The 22,035-nt window shown below is 51.7% G+C and overlaps 1 protein-coding gene and 1 non-coding gene across 6 annotated transcripts in view; both read right to left on the bottom strand.

Moving 5' to 3' along the window:
• CYTH1 (cytohesin 1) overlaps positions 1-22,035 on the bottom strand; it is a 79,773-nt gene that overhangs the window by 5,585 nt on the left and 52,153 nt on the right. For 4 of the 5 annotated variants that reach the window (XM_035025875.1, XM_035025874.1, XM_035025876.1 and 1 more), the window contains exons 2-10: positions 14,799-14,881; positions 13,391-13,455; positions 11,815-11,881; positions 11,398-11,516; positions 11,028-11,108; positions 9,607-9,719; positions 8,511-8,659; positions 7,995-8,107; positions 2,777-2,855 (exon numbers count right to left, since the gene is read on the bottom strand). In XM_035025875.1, the coding sequence (XP_034881766.1) occupies positions 2,777-2,855; positions 7,995-8,107; positions 8,511-8,659; positions 9,607-9,719; positions 11,028-11,108; positions 11,398-11,516; positions 11,815-11,881; positions 13,391-13,455; positions 14,799-14,881 (869 nt within the window). Of the gene's footprint in view, positions 1-2,776; positions 2,856-7,994; positions 8,108-8,510; positions 8,660-9,606; positions 9,720-11,027; positions 11,109-11,397; positions 11,517-11,814; positions 11,882-13,390; positions 13,456-14,798; positions 14,882-22,035 lie in introns of those variants that run through there. The other variant, XM_035025873.1, reaches the window with a different exon arrangement.
• On the bottom strand, positions 6,522-6,625 carry LOC118024464. The gene has a single exon (XR_004683113.1). It is a non-coding gene; the product is annotated as a U6 spliceosomal RNA (small nuclear RNA).

The following is a 22,035-nucleotide window of genomic DNA, read 5'->3' as shown; positions in this document are numbered from 1 at the left end:
CACCCTAGGTTCTAAAATCAGAAGAGGGCCAGGAAGTGTATGGGTACACGAACCCCTGTAACCGGGGGCCTCTGCAAGGAGGATGCCCAGGGGAGTCTCGGCACGTGTCCTGAAAGAGGGGATGTGTCCCAGAGGAGCCCACGGGAGGCCCTCCAGCAGGGAGCACGGCAGCCTCTCTCACACAGAAAACCACCTCGCTTCTCTGCCTGGCTCCCGGACACATCTCTTCAGCCTCTGCTCCAGGGTCGGCAACCCCAGAAAGCCCTGGCCTCGGGCCGGGTGCCGTGCTCTGTGCCCTCAACGCCTGGGACTGTGGTGTGTGTGTGTGTCCTCATTACCTCCTGCCCCATCGTCCCCCTGTCCAGAACAGAGCAGAGCAGATCTGCCATGCCCTCGACCCCACGGCCCTCCTCCAGTGCTTCCCATCCCAGCAAAGGCCACCACACACACACACACACTTGACACCTCCGTCTCCGGGCCATCCAGCCCCACAACAGCCCAAGACTTCGTTCCAAGGCCACCAGGGTAGCTGGGCTAAGCCCCGGCACCACGCTCCCTACAACAAATGTTCCTGGAGCACTGTGCTCTCTCCATTTGCAGATGCAGGTTCCTCTCCTTTTCAGGGAAGAGTCCCGTAATCAATGGCATCTTTGAACACGCAGGTGCGGGTTCTCCAGTACTGGGATCATCTTTCTCAGTCCTCCACAACTGGTTACCTCTCCCCTAATCGTTCTCATATTTGTCTTTTTCAGATGCGATCTCTGTGACTGTTCCAAACCTTTCCTCTATGACGGTGATTTTATTCTTGGGTAGTCTGTTCCACTCCTTACGGTTTTTACTTACGTAAGTCATACATCAGTTACAGTCTACATACATCACGCTTGTGTTCTGGCCCCTTCCATGGTCTCAGGAGAGAGTGGTGAGCGGAGGGCAGAGCCGGCTCAAACACTTGCCGCGCTCGGGCTCCCCGCTGGGACCTGTGTGGGGGTGGGTGGGCTGCTGGCGGGCGCACCCCGTGGACAGCTCTCCCACTGAGTTCACAGCCCGGAGCCCTCACTGCCGCTGCAGGAAATGAGGCCCACTTTCTCACCTTCCCGCTTCGCCAGTTCCTACCCAGCTGCAGACAGGGTACTGCTTGCCGACAGGAAGAGGGCAAAAGCCCTGCCCTGTTAGTGTCTCCTGGACGCAGGGCAGTGAGGAGGCGGTGGGGCTCCACGGGGCAGGGCTCCCCTCCGCTCGGCGCCCCCAGGCCGTGGCCTCTGTCCCTGCTTTCGGTGGCTGCGCTGCACGGAGGTAGGGGTCGCCCTTCCTTCCCCGGCTGCCAGCGCCCCCTCCTGCCCCTGGATTGCCCGCACTGTGTTAGGTGCCTGTGTGTGGAAGCTCTGCCTACCGTCCTAACTCTGGGGCCCCCGCGTCTGCAGAGACACATTCTCTGATGCCTGTGGCCCAAGACAACGCCGCTGAAGGGAGCGTGGATTCAGGCGATGCCCCCACAGTCAGAATCGGGAAGAACCACGGTGTTCTGGAATCGCACACATCACCACTGAGCCCACTCCCGAACTCAGGGCATATTGCTTAGACGTCTGTGTATGTTTCATTTTAATCCAAAGCATAGTGAAAAAATCCCAAGGAGACTTTAAAGATGCCACCAGTCTAGGTATCTTTGAGAAAAAGGCAAACTATGGGCCGGGCGGGGGTGGGAGGGGACAGAAAGGAACGTACTCAGCTGTTGACAGTGGCACTCTGGGGGCGAACAGCAGGAAAATTAGTGTCACAATGAGCAGCCTGCGGCAGCGAGTAATCCCCACTCCCTGCGTGAGAAGCTACATCTGCCCAGCGTCCAAGATGACGGAGCGCCACAGACGACGGCCACCTTACCCAGGCACATGCCAGTGTCCTGGTTCCTACCGAGGCTTACATCCCGGACTCTCACTTATCATCCAAGTCCCACCATGCTCTACACGCGTCTACACGCGTCGGACACGATCCTTCCGAATCTCCACGGTCTCAGTAGGATCCATGACCTTTACTCAGTGAAGACCTGAGCCCCACGCTGCTGAGCAGAACGGAGCAGAACGGAGACGCGAGAAAGGATCAAGTGACAGGTGGGCAGCTAGTGTGAGCCTGGCCGGCCAGGCTTGCTGGGCACTGCACCAGAGGGAGCTTCGATAAAGGTCTTACTTATCAGTTTTATTCTCACAGGCGCTTATTACGAAAGAGACTTACATGTAACACCTATCTGTGTCGTGACTCCATTCCCGCTGAAAACCAACAGAACTTCCATGGTTGAAGAAAACTTCAAACTCCAGGTAATTCCCAACTTCCTCCACTTCACTTAACTTCCTTCTCCTCTATTACGTCTTTCACCCCTGGGCTGCTTCTCCCGAATCCAGAAAACCTGAATGCTCCACATGGTGATTTTCATCCCCCTTTCAAGGGGTCACAGACTCTTTCTTGGCACCTGACCCATGTCCACTCTTTCCAGCTCGGCTCTAAACCCCATCTCTAATGCCGTGTGTAATGCCGGGCTGCTGCCTTCTCCTGGCCAGGCCTCTCTTGCCCCAGTCCAGAGCGGCCGCCAGCCACCACGCCTTTGGCAGGACGCCCACATCATCTCCAGGGCCCCCGACTCTGGGGTCTGTCCTAGCTCCTCCTGTTCACCTCAAGTCTCCTCCCAGCCCTCCGCAGGGCCTCCTCTAAGCACATCTGACTGGAGTCGTGCACACACGGAGGCCTGGCCCACCCTCAGTCCCACGGTGGACCAGCAGATGCTCACCGTCGTATATTCAAAGTAGTAAAGGCAGTTGTCAGTCAGAATAAACCAGCGTCTCTTCCAAGTCTTGACCCTGCCACCTGCAGAGCAAACAGACATGCATGTCAGACAGGAGCCAACTGGTCCGTGCAGAACCCCCCCCTCAGAGAGCACGAGGGAGGAGGAAGCGAGGGGCAGGGCACCCAGAGAACATTGAGACCATGGCAAAGTTTACATCGGTAACAAGACACAGAGCCAAAACAGAAGCACCTTTCACAGAGTGAAAGTCTGTGGTACAAGCAGAGCAAGCAAGTCAGGTGGCACCTGGAGATGAACTCAGGACAGTGGGATGAGAGCATGGCGCAGGGGAGGGCACCCCGGGCAATGAGGACACGCAATGCACATCTGACTGGGCTGGAGCGGTGCCAGCAGCTGTTGGTGTGGTGGAAATGGGCCAATGGAAGAAAAAGAGGGGAGACGGGCAGCCCCGGTCCCAGGGCACTGTGAGGGCGCCCAGCCCAGGGCACATACATATGCAGGGGTTCATCAGACATGTTAACCCCTTCACAATCAAATCTAGAGTTTTCCCGGAACGTGGAACCCAAATCCCTGTGGTTTCCCCCTCTACCCCACCTTCCTGATTATAGTGAATTTCTATACTGGCTTTCAGACCCTGGGCCAGTGTCCTTACAAATGAAGTTTCCCCAGAGTCCTGGATGAGACAAGACGGAGTTCCTGCATCGGAGAGGAACCCATCAGTGAGCAGAAGAAGCGCTCAGGAGGCTTTCCAAGCCTGGACTTCTCACCTGAGCTCTGAACACGATGAGCTAGGGGAGGGGTCGTGGGCCAAAGGAGCACGGATGGTGGTGGCTGTGAGCCCCAAAGGCCCCCACCACCTCCCTGGTGAAGCAGCAACGCTGGGGCCGTGAGGCTATGCTCAGAAGGACACCGGGGAGGGAGGCTTGGCTGTGGGCTGTTTCAGTGAAGCCTCCTCCTGCCCCCTGCACGGCCGTGAGCCGAACCCTGTCTTCGTCTGTTTACATCGGGGCAAGGGGCAGCCTTCCGAACATGAGCCACACAGAAGTCATGCAAAGGCCTTCCCGTGTTATGATATGCATGCCATTCTGTACGCACTTCTTACTGCCTCGACAGTATATGCTCTTCTTGCTAAGACTTAACCTCCAGGGATTATCACTTGTCCAATCTCCACCATGGGGTGCAGAGCTGGTATGACCTTAGTTAGTCATGCTTTCTCCCTCGTCCCTCAGCACAGGCAGCTGAGCCGAGAGCACGGGCGTGCTGCCATGTGCTCACCCCGGGTCTCCTGACGGGACGCCATGGCTGGAGCGCTGCACGTAACATTACGGAGAGGGCGCACCCAGCGCTGGTCCCGGCATCGAGCAGGAGGCCGGTTGGGCTTTCCACTCCCTTTTATGGCTCTGTGTGGAGGCCTGAAGTCTCGGGGAGGCTAAGTGATCGATCATGAATTGCACAGACCCAGGGTACAGAGGACTTTGCTGCCAGCGCGCACACGCTGCCCACCCGCAGGGGCCCTGTGCTAGGACCGGCCCCCACCAGCAGCAATTTGCCGGTTTATGTGAGCATGTGCCTCTGGTCCCTAAGGCCCTAGGGCATGAATTAAGAAAAAAACCACAGATGGAAATATGACATGCATGTAGAAAATGGGAAAGGCTGGGCAGGATCAAAACAAATGAGGAAGAAAAAGAGACAAGGAATATATTTAGAACTGGAGCCAATATGTTATAAAAAGGAACCCCCCCCCCGCCCCCACTTCAGAGCCTTGAGAAATCAGCTCTTCTACCTCTTGGGCCTTCATCCCCACGCAGGGCTTGGGACACAGGACACCTCAACCCATGCTGACTCCCATGCGCTCCCCCCCGCCCCCGCAGGACCACCCGGGGGCCCTCAGGGCTTAGGAGGTCATGGAGGAGGGGTCAGATGCGAAAAAGGAGAAGGTGGAAGGAAATCTCGAAAGCAAAGCTGGAAAGATCCCCTCCCTGATTACGAAAGCTTGATGACTCCCGCTGACAACTGGCTGTGTTACAGGGACCTCTGCCGTGAGAACGGCGGTCCGGGGGGAGCATTTCCATGTTGAAAGAAACAGACATGAAACAAGCAGACAGACCAATGCGCGCACCTAGGACAGTCCCTGTGGAACTCACAGGACGCCTCCCACCCCCGATGCGAAGGCCAGGCGCCGACTTCCCTGGCACCGCCCAGTCCCCAGAACGTGCTAACGACTGGGGGCACTGGGGCTCTTCTCGGCGTGCAGCTCCCTGCTCAGGGAACGCAGCAGCACGCACCTGAGGAGCTCCTCCTCCAGGAACACACAACCCCCAAATCAGCAAATGGACAGGAGATACCAACAACATAACTAAGAGGCCAATTTTGGGTTTTTAGCAATATTCACTGAAAAAGAGGAGGGAGAAAAACAAAACAGAACATGGCATACGGAGCTGAGGTCGTAACGCCCTCCCCTAATACCTAGGACTTCCGGGGCGGGCTTTTGGTCTTTGTCTTTTTTTTTCCTCCCAAACTTGGCATCCTTTGAGTTTAGAAGATGCCACTTCCCCGCTTCATGCAAAGGCAAAGGTCCCAAGCTGTCCCATTTACTTCTTGTCCTGGCGTGCTTTCTGATCAGGACATATTAGAAGCACGTGGCGCTGGGAAGTCAGACCCTCCTTCTCTTCCTCCTCTTCGGAAATTACTGTAATTCACAGGTGTGGTCAATTTGAATGCCACACATACAGAGCATGCCTGGCCAATCTTCCTCTGTTTTTATAAACCCACTCTTAGTATGTTTTCTTGCGTTACCGCATTCAGTGAAGTTTAAATTACCCCACGACCTGGTGCCTGGCTGTCTGATGCACTACGCACTGGTCCTAAAGGGAAAACATGGACCCCTGAGCCTGACCAGTTCCCTAGGGACTGTACAGTAAGTTAGAAGCAGCAGTAACACTACCACCAGCAATTAAAAAACAAAATAACCCAAAATAACAAAATAAGAAAACGCTGCAGCAAGTACAGTGGCCTTGGCAGAGCGAGCGAGCAGGTTGGGGGGATTACATACCTCCTGGAGTTTGGGGCAAGGAAAAGGAGAGCCAAAATCATGGAAACATACAAATGAGGGAGAAAAGAAAATTAAAACAAAGAAATTAAACCAAACTCCTTAATCTTAAAGTGCAATGTATTAGTCATTCACATCTGCCCTGGGGAAGCCAAACATAAAATCACTAAGCGGGGCGAACGCCACTGTATGGCATGTGAATGGGGGAGCCCGTTTCACCTGCCATACACCAGCCGGTGAAGGCGGGCTCTGCGGCACTCCCGAAAACCTGGCCCCAAATACGCTGCAGATCCATGCTCACAAAGCTAATGTTTATTGGCCTATCCAGAATCCAGAGCTAAGAGAGGAAAATTGGGGGGAAAATTTAATGTCTTTCTGCAGATGGCTGTCAGTTTTTAAGGTGTGTGTAAGAATGCACACACATATTCCCATGAATACATACGTACATATGTGTGCACACAAGAATACACATTCTTACGGCTATATGCATGCACGGACATACACACACAAATGCAGATGGCCGGAAGCCTGCCTTCTGCAGCACGTAAGTACACAGGGGTGATCCTACGTGGCTACGATGAAAACACAGTATGAAGAGTTAGGGGTTTGGAGGAGCTTTAGAAAAGGTAATGCAATGACCTAAAAACAAGTCCCACACTTTGTTAATTTTTTTTTCCTTTTAAAAATATGGGATGCCTCATGAATTTACATGTCATCCTGGTACGAGAGCCAAGATAATCTCTGCACTGTTCTAATTTTAGCATCTGGGCTGTCAAAGCTAACACTCAGCATTAGCATTTAAACAAATTTCACTGGAGGGGAAGTAAATCTAAACTTGGATGTACTTTTTAAATTTCCAGTGGTTTTGCTTTCAGCTCGATCCACCTGGCAGGAAAGGTACAGGGCAGGCTGGCTGGCTCTGGGGTTAGCAATTTTAGAACCCTTCACTTCAAGGATTCTACTGGCTTAAAGGCCTGAGAAATGTTGACCAACTCAAGAGCTAAGTCAAAACTCCCATTGGGGAAGTGGGGCTTTAAGGAGAATTCATGAATTAAGTCATTATATAGAAACACGAGGACTTGGGATATGCTTTTTAAAGGACATATAAATCCTACTGCTACCTGAACTCATCAGAAATTAAAACAGACTCCATTTCAGCACTTCCCAGAGGTTTCAGTCATCGCCAAGAGAGGAATGACTTCTAATTTCACCAGGCCTAGTAACCGAAATGGTAGAGGGGGATCATTCTAACGAGCACCTCCTGGAGATGAGGGAACCCCATGCATCAAAAGGCCAAGGCCGAAGAAAACAGAGGAATGTATCCCCTCAGGGCCAAAAGGGTGCTCATTATGTCCAGGGGCTCTCTCAGCGTTCTGGAACAATTAATGAAATAATCACATCCGGGCACAAATGTCACGAAAACCCTACTTTTCCTCTTGGTTACTCTATCACCTCCAGGCATGACCACAAATCTCAGCAACATAACCTCACTTTTGGCCGAGGGAAGAGGAATATTTTTAAAAATTTTTTCTGAATAAACAAAATCATTACAGTGGCTGATCTGGATTGGAAAGGAGGTTGGGGGGGGCGGGGGGGGGGACCACTGCCCGAGAATGAGTAAGAGCGCTGTGGGTCGCATTGCAGCCAAAGGCTCAGGTTTGCCATGCATTCTGCCTGTGGGGAGCCAGATGCAGCAGGAAGTGATGATGCACTGGGGTGGGGGAGGCGGGAGCACCAGATACAAATCTGTGTGATGGGAAGTAGAGAGATGGACACGGCTGGCCACCCTCCCCGGGACAAAGAGGGCAGAGAAAGGAAAGGGACCAGGTTCTCCGGGAACTGCCTTGAAACAAAACCTGGCCAATCAATTCCAGAGTAAAAATGTGGAGCGCAAACCCATGGGAGCAGTATTTATGCAGAGCGAATCTGTACCCAACACTATCTCTATATCCCAAGGGGGCACTGACTGTGCATTCACTTCCTTTCCGGAGATGGATCTCGTCAGAACACTAGCAGTTCACACCAAAGTCTCTCCATAGTGCCTCCTATAACCAACCCCCACCCTCCCACAGTGCATGTACGTGCGAGTGCACGCACACATCCTTTCTTTCTCAGTTTCTGTGCCAGGAGCCCTAACCCAGAGTGCATTACTTACCAAGTTTCAATAGCCAGCCTTCCCGGTCTGGGTTGAAGAAAGTGTGAGTGAGGTCATTCCCATCATCTTCTGGGATTTTAAAGGGTTCGTTTTTTATGCTCTCATACAGATTCTGGGATAAAAGATGACACTGCATGTCTCTGGTTCTAGAAATATCTCTTCTCCCTCCCCCTTTCTCTTCATTCATTCAATAAGCATCGGTTATGTGCCATGCATTTGTCAGGCACTGGGAACAGAAGAACATGACCAGTTCTGCCTTCAGGCAGCTCTCAGAGACAAAATAAATAAGGCACCTAATGGATAATTAAGAAAGAAAAGAAAGCAGCCTGACTTGCACTCACGCTTTTAGTTTCAGACTTAGAAGCCACTTTCCCCTCCTGATTCCCCCGCTGGGCCTCACTACCAATTTCTTAGTGGAAGTCACATAGTTAAATGCGTTTTATGAGCAGACACTCGGTGGAGCATGTCTCTCTCCTGTCCCGAGTCTACCAGCTCCTGGCTTAGAGCGAGCTCACCCGAAGCAGCTCCTCGGGCAGGTCTCCCCCATCGTTGATGCCGCGATTCATGGCGATGAACCTCTCCACAGTGGGCTTATCTTTGACATTGGGGTTGTGCAGGCTGGTGTTCAACATGATGATGGCAAACGAGAGGACGTAACAAGTGTCTAAAGAGAAAAGCAGAGAGAGGATCAGAAACATCCCCCCGGAAGGACCAAGAAACGTCTGATGAAATCAAGACGAAAGGCCATGCTCTCAAAAGAAGGAGACAAATCCACAGGTCTCGATGCCCTCCAAATGAAAGCTATATACTGCAAACTAAAAAGAGCAAGGCACAAAGAAGTGCATCAAGTGTTCAAGACTTAAGGCTGATTATATTTCAGATTGCAAAAGGAGACCACATACACCCACACCTCAATCTGAAAAACAACACAATGTATAAAAAAGAAAATACAAAATACCTATAATCCCACTACCTGGTAACAACTTACTTTGCTTTGTTACACAAATGTGCGGCACATCACAAATGTAGCTCACAGATGCATATTCTTAACAAAATTGGAATCAAAACAGATACATAGTTTTGAATCCTGCTTTTCTGCTGACCTTATTAGCATTTTTCCCATGTCAATAAAGCCTCTTTTTAAACACATAATTTTTATTTTTTAAATTCTTTCATAAAATTGGAGTATGGCAGACACACAAGTGTGTGCGCGTGCACGTAGACTCAAGAACATCGTGGGTCACTCCGCGCTCCCCACCGTAAACGTGCTCACCACCCGTCACCACGCAGCATGATTACAGTATTACCGACTGCACTTCCTAAGCTGTACTTACCAAACTTCCACTTACAAGGTAAGTGAGCCACAGAGACGAAGAACATGACTTTTAATAGGTGCACATTGCCTACGTCTCAGCTACTCCAACTTACATTCCCACCCCCTTATTCCTACTCCCTGGACTTCTGGAACATTCCCAGCTTTTTACTATCATAGCTACCATTTAACTCAATGTTCTTGGCATGAACCAAGGCCCTGTTGTTTTGGAAACTACCTAGTGCCCAGAAAGACTCGTGTGAAAGGCCGGCTGTCAGCGGGGCATGCGGCTGCCCTACCTGTGGACTGGAACACCCCAATATTACACTGGCAATAGCGCTGGGCAAACGCCTCCATCATCCGGTCAATCTTCTGGGCCTCCCCCGGCAGCCGGAAGCTCCACAGGAACTGCCTAAGTGGGGAGGACAGGTGTGTCACGGGGCTGGGGCTCGGAGGCACCGCTCACTTCTCCGGGAACGGGTGCTACGCTTCCATGGGTTTTAATACAAAAGGGCAGAAGGGGACCCACTGGCATGGGGCTTCTTCTCCCACAGCTCTGAGAGCAGGTGCAAGCTTACAGTTCTACATTACGGTTCTCTTAGTCAAAGGTAAGGTATTTAAGAAAACGTGAAAAATTAAGATTTTCTTGTGTAAGAGAATGGTTCTCCTCCTCAGATGAATACACAAGACTGAAATAGAAATAGTGCTCAGGTTAATGAGCTCCCATCTCCGGAAAACAAGATCAGGTGGCAGAAAAGGAGAAAATTTTTCTATCAGAATATTCACAATTGATCCCTTCAAGTCAAAGAGAGACCCATGGCCAGTAGGTCTCACTGTGCTTTACTTTCACCTACCCGAACAGCAACACAAAAGTTGATGCTGTTGACACCCCAGCAGCGAGGTCACCGAGGAGCAGTGTCTCAAAAGATTTAGTAAAAATGGGGGCACCCGGCTGGTTCAGTCGGCTGGGCACCTTGGTTTTGGCTCATGGGTCACAAGATGGAGTCCCACCTGGGGCACCATACTCAGTGGAGTCTGCTTGGGATTCTCGTTGCCGCTCCCACCGCCCCTCCCCTGCCTTTGCACGTGTGTGTGCATGAGTGTGCACTCTCTCTCTCAAATAAATAAATCTTAAAAAAAAAAGATTTAGGGGCGCCTGGGTGGCTCAGTTGGTTAAGCGACTGCCTTCGGCTCAGGTCACGATCCTGGAGTCCCTGGATCGAGTCCCACGTCGGGCTCCCTGCTCGGCGGGGAGTCTGCTTCTCCCTCGGACCCTCCCCCCTCCCATGTACTCACTCGCTCTCTCTCATTCTCTCTCTCTCAAATAAATAAATTAAAAAAAAAAAAAGATTTAGTAAAAAAAGAAAATTTACTCTCCTTCTGAGATGAAGTGAACAGCTACTGACTTCTTATTCTAGGGCAGGGGATTAAAGGGCCTTCTAAACTGAAAATGAGAAAAAATTTCAAAATGTAAACATTCACCAATTTCCCAGTGAAATTTCCCAAATGAAATGCATGAAGAAGAGTTTTGCAAAATTTGCCTTCAGGACGCGGTGTCATTCTGTTCTCTTTAACCATCCAACCCTCTCGGTCACAGGCTCTTCAGGATGTCCAGTAGAGCCCCCAAAATATCCTTTCACCAAAACGCCACACAGGACAGACGCAGCCTCAGAGACCGGCCTCTCCCACCTTCCAGGGTGCCCTCCCCAAACGCACTCACCGTAGCGCCTGGACAAGGTTAAGGTCAGTGAACTCATGTAACTCCACAAATGCATGAAGAACCTGGATATTAAACTCGTCTCTAGCAGGAAAAACAAAAGATGGGGGAGGGGAGCGGAAGTCAGACACCGAGCCTGAGAATCCAAGCCGTCCAGCCCCAGCCAGGATCTTTCCCTGCTGAGTCCCGCGGTCCCGCCGCCTCCACACCCAGTGAGGAAGAAGCCCACGTCCCTCTGTCCCCATGCCTCCGTAACACCAGCCACTGTTCCCCTGCACTCAGCCGCTTCAGGACAGAGCTCTCTTCGGGGACAGGGAGCATGCTGGCACTCCTGACCAAGCCGCTCTGCCACTGGCGTCCCCCTAGGCCTCACCTCTCCCCCAGGTAGTCACCAATGGCGGTTTTGTTGAGGCCTTCCCCTTTGTACAAGAACTGGGCAATGTCCTCACAAGTATTCTTCAGCAGGTCATTCTCTATTAAGAACTGTATCCCCTAGAAGACACAACAAGGATGCCAATGACACTCACCCTGGAAACCTCTAGGAAGGAGGGGAAAGGGCAGAGGAAGGACGGATGTGGGAATCTAGACACACAGGAGTATCTAATAAATACTTGGCAATGGACATGCAGGGTCAGGGGAGTCCCAGCTGGGGAGCCGGGGCTGAGGACGTGACAATGGGACGTGTGCTCTACGGAAGGGCCGGAGCTGTGACGGACAGCACCGGGCTCTAGCTGAGCCCGCAGCCACCCCATCTTAGAGCCGAGGGCTCCGGCAGCACCCTCTCGCTCACCTTTTTAGGGTCCATGTTAAACTTTTTCCTGCCCATGGCTACCTGTTTGTTCCTCTGCATGTTTTTCCTGAAAAGCAACCAACACAGCCATGTCAGTCCTCCAGGCAGTCGGGAGGCTGGCAGAGACGAATGTCATTCCCACCTGCACCCACGGACTTGTAGGGGGTCTCGAAAGCACTATCAGGAGAGCGTGGGAATACTTAGCCTACGCGTGGAAGGTCAGCTGAAATCCTAACCCCAGCCCCACATCCATTTGTTCCTTCTACCCCAGGGCTTTTCTTTTAACGTGACTTTTTAAAAAAACTTTATCCAGGTATCAGGTACGTATCACACAACAGACCCATTTTAATGGTACATGTGAACGATTTTTAGTAAGCTTACGAAGTTGTGCAGCCATCACCATGACCGGGTTTAGAACACTTTTACCACCCAGCGAGGGTGTGCTGCGTGAGCGACAGGCTGCCCTCCCTGTGCCCGCCAGCCAGCGTGCCAGTGGCCTGCAGGTGGGGCCACGCAACTCGAGAAGGTCGTAAGTGCTGCCGGCACATGACGAGAAGGACGCCGGCTCACCGACACCACGGGCCCCAGGCCCACTCTTAGTTCTGGGCTGTCTTCTTGTCACCGAGTTGCAAGTGCTCTTCACCTAGATATTCTGGATACCAGCCCTTTTTCAGACACACTACTGCAAATGCTTCTCCTTGTCTGTGGCTCACCTGTTTCTTTTCATAGTATCTTTAAGAGCAGAAGTTTTAAATTCTGATAAACTCCAATGTAACCACTGCTTTAAAGCTACAATTTTTTTAAGTGTAAAGTTAAGAAAGCTATAATCCCAAACTGACAACAGAAAGCCTGGAAGTGATGAGCTGGCCATTTTCCGTAGACCGCGCGGCTTCACTAATCTCTAACGGCACCGCCCACACCCACTTAAAATAACAAACTCAAATGGTCTTAGGAAGCCAGACTGGGGACTTAGGCTTAGAAAAATACAGACATGTAGTGAGCTAGAAACAGCCCAGTTAGTGCATTAAGTACTTAGAAAACGGTCTGGGAACCCCATTCAAAACTAAACTCTGGAGGTCGCTGATGCCTCTTGCCGGTACCCTGCGAACAGTCCCCGTCACGTTGCCCTACAATGCCCATGTCCGCGCTCTGCTCCCAAGCGTACGGGAGGCACGAGCGAGGCCCCAGCTGCACCCAGACACAGCTGGGCGCTCCAGCCTTCAAAACTGGTGCGAGCAGCATTAAGCTTTTCCTTGACACAAAGGAAAAGCACAAACTACAACGCAAACACAGTGGATGGCAGAGGGAAGAAACACCAGTTCGCACAGTCATTTCAGGGCTGTTTCAGGTTTGGGGGGCCTTCGGAGTTCTCTGGTTCAACATCTGCAATAACGTGAGAGGCCCTCACCTGCTGGAGCCCCTGCACTGAAGGGGGGAGGACAGAAAACATGGTGACGTGTGTGCTTGCTAGGGACCGAGGACAGAAAGTGCTCCCTCTGTTCACAGGCCACAAGCACAGGCCGGTGCTCGGCGAGGTCGCAGCCGCACCACCCAGCAGCCGGCTGGACGGACTCACCTTTCCTCTGTGGACCCGAGGTTTTCAATTTCATTAGCTACCTCTGCTATCTCATCCTTGAGCCTCTACAAAACAGACAGTCCAGAATTACCAGGAGGGGCCGAAGCAAGGGAGAGGAGCCCCTCTAACAGCTCCCATAACTCCCTCCATCAAAAAACAAGATAAAGTAAACCAAAATCAAATGAAATAAGATAAGTCAGAAAAAAAAAATCTTTAACGTTTGGAAAATTCATTTATTCGACAAATATTTATTGGGCTCCTACCAGATAGTACACATTCCAGGGAATCCACAGGTGAAAAAGACAGCTCCTGACGTCAAGGAGTTTACTGTCTAGGGAAGCTTATAATCACAGACACTATGTAAAATACGTATTTTCCCACTGAAAGGTGGCTGCCTCGATCGGTCGGTCAGAGCATCTCGGCAGCCTGCGAAGCGAGTGTGCTTGAGGAGTTGGGATGAATGACCCACACACCCAGCCCGCCAGGCCAGAGGCGCTTGGGCTGGGCCAACGCTGCCCCCCAGCGGCGGGCATCGGGAACATCCAACCCAAGCTCCTGCCTCCCCCCACCGCACAGGTGTGGCAGACCCTCCGAATGGACAGTCCCGGTGAAGGGGGTTTGAGTGAAGAACTGCTAAGATTTCCTAGCATTTACCAGTGAAATAGGAATCTAAGAATTAGTGCAAATGATCAAATCATACTGAAGCCAACACTGGAGCAAGTCTTTCCACACTCTGCAGCTTTGGGATTCCAGGGTATGTCCCCTCCCTCCCCTCCCCACCCCCAAGCTCCCAAATGTTTTACAAAGAATTCTACAAGAATAACATCTGCTGCCCCAAGGGTAAAATAATCTAACCAATGGCTTCTATGACTTATGTCCTACAAGGCTTCGCAGTACCGCAAAGGATCTTTAGAAACACTGATGAAACAGCGTTCGCTGGTGAAGCATCTCGTAGGAACAGGGCCTCATTTAACCCTGACAGCAACCTATCAACAGGTGCTTTCATTCTTATCTCACAGCTAAAGAAGCTGAAGTTCAAAGAATCCTTTTATCTGAGATCGCTCCTCTGGGAAGAGGCAGAGCCAGGACCGGACGTGGGTCTAGCTTAACCCGAAGTCCGCGTTCCAAGCACCTGAGCCCTCACCCATGCCCCACTCGGCAGTGAGAAGCCCGCTTGGGAGTCAGCGGGCCTAGGGCCACCTCGTTCTGACAAGTGACCAGCTGGGTGTGGGCTTCACAAACCAGCTAACCTCAGCTTCCCTCTTCCCACTGGTGAAACCAAGGTGACTGTCAGGAACTACACCCTGCTCAGAGCTGGGCTGGGGTCAACTCAGAAGATGTCACGAGGAGACTCTTTGTAGAACAGGACACCTGTCACACCGCACGCGTCACCGCTGTGACCTCCTACCTGAATGTCGGCCAGTAGTTCCTGCTTTCTCCGCCGGATGTTCTCCAGTTCCTGACGCTCCTCTACAGTCAGGTCACTGGGAACTACAAGAAAGGAGGGAAAAGTTACTAAGAAAGCTTTATCTCACCAAAAATAAACAGACTCCAGAGACCACAAAAGGACAAGGATGCCATGGAAGAAACCAGAAGCCCATTTTGGAAATGGGGACAGCTCTGGCCCCCATTCTCCCTCAGCTTCAGCAAAGGAAGAGAGCATCCTGCTCACAGAGAAAAGCTCGCTGAAGGAGCACTTGCCATGGAAACGCGAGAAAAGGCAGCCTGAGGTCAGATGAGGCTGGCCAGGGATACGAGGGCACTGTCAGCCGAGCCCCGGCCATCTTCAGCCCTGATAGTGGGGACACTTCAGGCCCCCGGTGAGCCCGAGTCTCGTGGCCTCAGCCCCCTCACTGGACCCCCGCCCCTGACCGGAACCACTTCCACGACTCCCTGAAGTGGGGAGGGGGTGGTACTTGCAAAACAACGTGAGCACTTTTGTGCCATTTCTGGAGGGGGAGGGGACAGACTAGACACGTACAGAGAAAAAAATCTAGAAGGATATACCCCAACTGAGCGCTCGGCTCTAGGGACTGGGTTATGGAGACTCTGCTCTCTGCTTTACACGCTTCTGACTATGTTTTCATGAGCTCTCATCCTGACAACAGAGTCACTGAGCTCCCGGTCACAGTTCTCACCACGAGACACGTCCCCCTCTGAGGCTGCACCTCCTCACCTACAGGAACAGGGGCTTGGGACAACAGCTCCCTCAGAGGACCCTTCTGAACATGCTGGGCAAAGCCATGCGGTCAGAGGGGAACACAAGCACTCGCGTCCGGAAAGCCCGGGGTTAAATCCTGGCTCCAACCCGCCACACCCCACGTAGGGGTGCCTTACACAGGTCAGCCCGTCCGGGCCCCATGTCATCGGCGGTAAAGCAGGCACACGCCACCGCGGGCTGCCGAACGGTCGGGGTCCACCAGAGAAGGTGCCTCAGAGCCCGCCTGGGGCTTCACGGGAGCTGCAAACTGTTGGCTCCTGTTTCCTTCTGGGCAAAAGCAAAAGCAAAAGGCACCGGTGTGGCCGGACGGAAGGGGCAGCACAGGATGCTTCTAGACTCGGCAGGGGCCCGCGTTGAGTTAGAACCGCACCGTGATACGGTGACCACTAAGCACCTGAAACGTGACTAAGCCAGACTGAGGTGGACTATATGTATAAAATACACGCCAGACTTTATACGAAAAGGTAGAATATCTCCTTAACAATACTTTATATTGATTACACATTGAACTCGTTACTTGATAAATAAAATATACTATTTTAATTGATCTCACGTGGGCTACGAGAAAGTAATGCTGCATTTTGTGGCTCAGACTACATTTCTACTGGACAGCATGGACCTGGAACAACAGCTCTGCTTGAAAGCGCAGGACCCACAACTCTCTTTCTGTGACACTGAGACTTTACTGCATTCAGAGACCAGTTACTTTCCCCAAATATTTCATAAAAATCATGGAAGACAACAACAGGGTAGAAACAACAGACAATGATGTCTACAGCCACAGGTAAATCACCTCCATTAGATAAGCTGGCTTTTTTTTTTAAGTAGGCTGCACCCCCAGCATGGAGTCCAATGCAGGGCTGGAAGCCACAACCCTGAGATCCAGACCTGAGCCGAGACCAAGAGTTGGACACTCAACCGACTAAGCCACCCAGGTGCCCCTAACTTTTCTTTTTTTTACCCAGCGTTCCCCTAACCCTTCTCTAGAAAACTACCTTTTAAACTTCCCCAAGATGCACTAAAAAATGCATTTGCTATCACGACCCGATCTTCTCCATATACAACAGTACCAGAAATGTACCTTCTTCATGTGACAGCCCCTGACATTTTCTATCATTTTACCCTTCGTTTTCTTCCCAGTGGCTGTGAAATGTCCCAGCCTAACTAAGACTCTGAGTCCTACAGTAGGAAGCACCATCATCAGAGGCTGGAGGGTTCCGGCAGACGACGGAAAGCCAGCCCAGGTCACCTTCTCAGAGTGACCTCGCCGCATCCCTGGGAACTCCGAGGGAACGCTCACCAGGGCTGCCTGAACCGCTGGGCCAGTGACAAGTCAGCTCCAGTTAGAGCGAACACCACTCTGAGAAACAACACAGACTCCATTCTTGAGAAAAGCACACACACTTAAAGGAGTTTATTCCAGTTTTTCTGGATTTCACAGAGCAGATATTCTAGTCCATGAAGACTGGAAGATCCCTTTAAGAAATAATTTCCTCGGGGCGCCTGGGTGGCTCAGTCGTTAAGCGTCTGCCTTCGGCTCAGGTCATGGTCCCAGGGTCCTGGGATTGAGCCCCACATCAGGCTCCCTGCTTCGCAGGAAGCCTGCTTCTCCCTCTCCCATTCCCCCTGCTTGTGTTCCTGCTCTCGCTATGTCTCTCTCTGTCAAATAAATAAATAAAATCTTTAAAAAAAAAAAATAATTTCCTCAGGTTCTAGGAGACAAATATTCATTCTAACATAACATGGTCTTGAAAATTTGAGGCAAAAGTTCTTTTTTTTTTTTTTTTTTTTAAGATTCTATTTATTTATTTGACAGAGAGATAGCGAGAGCAGGAACACAAGCAGCGGGAGTGGGAGAGGGAGAAGCAGGCTTCCCCTCGAGGAGGGAGCCCGATGCGGGGCTCGATCCCAGGACCCTGGGATCATGACCTGAGCCGAAGGCAGACGCTTAATGACTGAGCCACCCAGGCGCCCACAACCACTTTTTTTTTAAGATTTTATTTATTTATTTGAGAGAGAGAGAATGAGAGAGAAAGCACATGAGAGGGGGGAGGGTCAGAGGGAGAAGCAGACTCCCCGCCGAGCAGGGAGCCCGATGCGGGACTCGATCCAGGGACTCCAGGATCATGACCCGAGCCGAAGGCAGTCGCTTAACCGACTGAGCCACCCAGGCGCCCAGTAAAGGAACTTTTTAAAAGCTATAAACCTACAACATCGAAACGTCCAGGGAGAGGACCCACTGGCAGAAGAGATTTCAACTAACTTCTGGGACAGAGAGAGCAGAGTGCCAACTCCTCCTTCTGGAAGGCAAACTCTGTGGGCGCAGGGCCCTGGGGTGCCCATCATGGCCGTGTCTGCAGAGCCCGGCACAGTGCCTGACACAGCACAGACTGTGAATGTCAGTGCCCTCGGCCTAACAAAACAACTGAGCGGGCAGCCAAGCCGGGAGACCTGGTACTGTCCTTACAGCAAAGTCGGTTCACACCCAGCCAGACGAAAGCAGAGCCTCGCTACACACGAGGCCCGCCCCACACACGGAGCTCCCATTTAACCTACTGTCCACTGCGTCTTTCTTACACCCACAGAGATGGCAGAACCTACAGGCCAAATGAGAACCAGCAAGGCAGGGAACAGAAAACCCACCCTGGAGCAGAACAAAAGAAAACTTCGGAAGAACAGAACACTCTGGAAAAGGGAGAGTTAAACAATACACACCTGGAAATTAAGCCTATTTTTGTCCCTCAGCCTCCCCCTATCAAAAAGGGGTTAAAAGATAAAGGTGAGGCACCTGCAGAATAAAGAGCAAAAAAGACCTGAAGACAGAAGCAGAAATGGACTCACTCAGGAAAACAGCCATTGTAAAAACTCAGAAGTTGGAGGATTCAAGATGATCCTAAAGCCTCCATGAGCAGGAAGAGAAAGGAGGCGGCGGTGTAACAGTGGACTGGGAGACAGAGGAGGGGCTTTCGAGGGTCTAAATAAAAATGACTTTGGCCCTAGAATTAATTCGCAGTCACTGTGGAGGACAAAACAGAATCATTGCAGGCACAGGAGGACTCAAAGTTTAGCTCGTTCAGGAGGAGGAAGATGCGCGCACAAGGACGGGGAAGGAGCAGCCTCGGGAGCTGGAGGAGAACACACATGCTCTTGCGCGTGGACAGGAAGCCGCCCGGCCACCCGCAAGCAGCTCATCCCAGAGAAGGAATGGGAAGACAACGGAGAAGTATTTATAATATGTGGAGGCACCCCGGGGCCTTCTCTCAACAGAATAAAGAGGATCACTGGAAGCAGAGCAACAACTGAAGGGCATCATGAGCGAGCCACAGCCGGCAGCGTTCGGGGGAGGCGAGAGAGCAGAGTGCACTGGTCAGTGCTGGGAACGGCTCCCGAGAGAGCTCCAGGCTGAGCAGCAAGTGCATCCTGTGGGTGCTGCGCACGCTTGTCAACTTCTAGAGTCAACCTGCAGACGCAGCATGAAGGCTACTCTCAATCATGCCTTACCGATGGTGAAGGCCAGAACCAGGGAACAAACAGAAAGGCAGGGGGTGGGGGATGTCCCCACGGCACCTGCTTACAAAAGCAGGGACAGAGGTAAAAGATCAACGAACAGGAAAACGAAGTTGTAAATATGTGTATGGAAGTTCCAAAAGTGAAAACAAAGGAACCAAAAACTGGTAAGCCATCAAAAATCGACAGCGAGAGTGTGAAGAGGAGAATGATGTGACGTGGAAGAGGTCAAGAGACCATCTCCGACTTGATAAAATCATCAGTGGGATGAGAATATTAATATGCACTTGGCAGCATCTACCAGAAGATAAAAGCCAGAAAAAGTTAATTACCAGCGGTTGCTTCTGGGGAATGGGTCTGGGAATAGAGAGATGGGTCCTTTGAATACTTGCTTTAAAAAAAATACACGAAGGTACCACTGCAATTTTTAAAAAAGGTTTTATTTATTTATCTGAAAGACAAAGAGTGTGCACAAGAGAGCCTGAGGTGGGGCCGGGCAGAGGGAGAGGGAGAAGCAGGGAGCCCAGGACGCCAGGATCAGGACCTGAGCCATCCAGGTGCCAGTATCGCACTTCTAAAGTGAAAAATAAAAATGTTCATCTATGGTTCCTAGAAAAGACAGGCCTTCTACGTCCTGGTGGTCAGGAGGAGGCAGCGGCTGGCTAATTTGCAGTGAGAATAAACAAGACATGTATTCACAAAGGCTTCGATGCGGCCTCCTGACATTAACCACAGCATCTCTAAACCCCCGCTGCATTCCACCCTTAGCCACCTTAAATCACGGCGCTGCTTGCCTTAGGGTTCAGCAAACCATCTGAGAACTTCTTTTAAAGAAGGGCAGGTTTCCCTCTCATCTTTCTAGAGTTCTTCCCTGAGACCAGGAAAAATCCAGCACCCTAACACACATACCTCCCGCGCTTAAATTCATGGAGGTAAGGTCACCTCGTCACTTCAAGCCGTCACTCGCACTGCCCAGGAGGAAAGTAAATGCCATGGAGAAAATGCTTCATTTCACCTAACAGCAGAAAGAATCAAAACCGTGGCTGGAGAGGGAGAGGGGTGAGCGACCCCCAGGATCCCAGGATCGGGCAGGCCGCGGCCGGGGCAGGAAGGGAAGGCACAGCTGCGCGCACCCCCCACTCCCCACGTGCCTGGAAAGCAGCCTGGGCCCCAGGTAGGGCACGTACCAGTGCCGTGGCTTTCGCTCGAAGCCATGAGGGCTAAACTGGAGAAGCTCGGCTGATGGGCCAGATGGCAGAGAAACAAACAACTCCCCCCTCCCCCGGCTGCCACGTGCTGCAGCCACGCTTCTGTGCCAGGAAGCCGCCTAGGCCCCCTTCTCCCGAAAAGAATGGCAACCAGGGAGGCAGCAGCCCAAGCACAAAAGATGGGGAGCAGAGCGCCTGGGGGTCTAGAGGCCTTGGGAATTCTCTCCTGCAAAGGTTAATTTACAAGGTGTCCCCCTTCCAGCAAGGGAGCCAGTCCAGTCCCTCCCCAGTCCCTTGCAGGGGTTCCAGTTCAAGGGAGGGGATTAGAGTGCGGACAAGGGACCATTGTGCTCAGCTGTGAATAGAAAAGCCACACAAGGGAAGCTTCCATTTATTTCTTTCTTTAAATGTTGCTCTGCAGATTTTACCAGTCGGCAGAAGCCCAGAGCTGAAATGTGCTCCATCCAGCACATACAAAGGAGGACTGTCTTAAAGGGACAGCTCCCATAAACAAGCACATGGCGGCAATCGCGCTCCGCTCAGCTGCTCCCCCTTCGGCCGCTCCCCCCCCACTCAGCAGCCAGGAGCAGGTGCCCAGCGATGGGCCATGAAGTTCAATCGAAAAAGCAGTTCTTCTGAGAGCAGTTTCTGCTCAGCAGGAACACAGGCAGCCGCCTGCCAAAATGGACCACTCAGTCCTACATCCCCGGGAGCGTTAAAGATGTGCTTTAGGACCGAGACACCACTCTCAGAGGTCATCCAGCAATACCAGGTCCCTCTGCCTAGCTCTAAAACACACCACTTGCCTTGTTTTTCCAACCATAATCATCAACCGTCGCCCTTCTTATATATAGCCCCTGCCTTTGAGTGGATAAGAGGGGTCCAAATTTAAACCAGCACAGCAGGGAAATGTTTTAAGAAGTGAGGCCAAGAATCTAGAAAGGCCCTTCCTTTCCCCCACGCCTGGAGAAGGTAAACAGGAGAGAACACCCTAGTCCAAGTTCCCACCCGGGCCAGGGAGGGCATCAGTGTCCAGACACTCTCCCAGCTCTCCAAAGCACGGGTACAAGAGGTACCCCCTTGAATAAGCAAGTCCAAACCCTTTACAGACGTGTACGTTTTATGGAACTGAAAACACACAGCCTCAGACACCGAACTGTAAGCCCCAGCTAAAACAGGAGCAGCAGTGGCAAAGTGAAGTACCGTGCTTTCTTACACCCTCTCTAGAAACTGCTCCCAGCTCTAGAGAGAACACAGCTATTTACAAACAGCTTTCGGGCTCAAGAGCGCCAATCTGGGAAACTGTTCATGGGGGTGAAGTCCAGAGACTTAAAGGTCAAAGGGCCTGCATTTACCAACCTCGTACTTGTGCAGATCCTACCAGTTAGATGCCTCATGCTGCCCCACCCTATGGGGGTGAGTCATCTGGTCTCCCAGGAAATCCCAGTGACTTACAATGTGAAAGATTCAAGAGACTAGAAAGAACTCAGGTGTTGGAGACCAACATTTAGCAAGCTTCCACAAAACTCTCCATTCCTAGCTGACGTTGGTATACCTGGGGGATAAGAACGCAACCAACATCCACAGCATCTCTCAGGTAAGGGGCAACAATGGGATATGGAAAACAAACAGCTGTAATGACTAAGGAATTGCAATGAAAGCCTCAAATTCAGAGACAGGCCTCAGGACAGCCAACATGACCAGAGGGC

This window comes from Mirounga leonina, unplaced genomic scaffold, assembly GCF_011800145.1.
Source record: "Mirounga leonina isolate KUSES-001 unplaced genomic scaffold, KU_Mleo_1.0 Mir_197, whole genome shotgun sequence".
NCBI classification, from domain to species: domain Eukaryota; kingdom Metazoa; phylum Chordata; class Mammalia; order Carnivora; family Phocidae; genus Mirounga; species Mirounga leonina.
The sequence above is the reverse complement of the archived record's forward strand: the minus strand, read 5'-3'. Positions and strand labels throughout refer to the sequence as shown.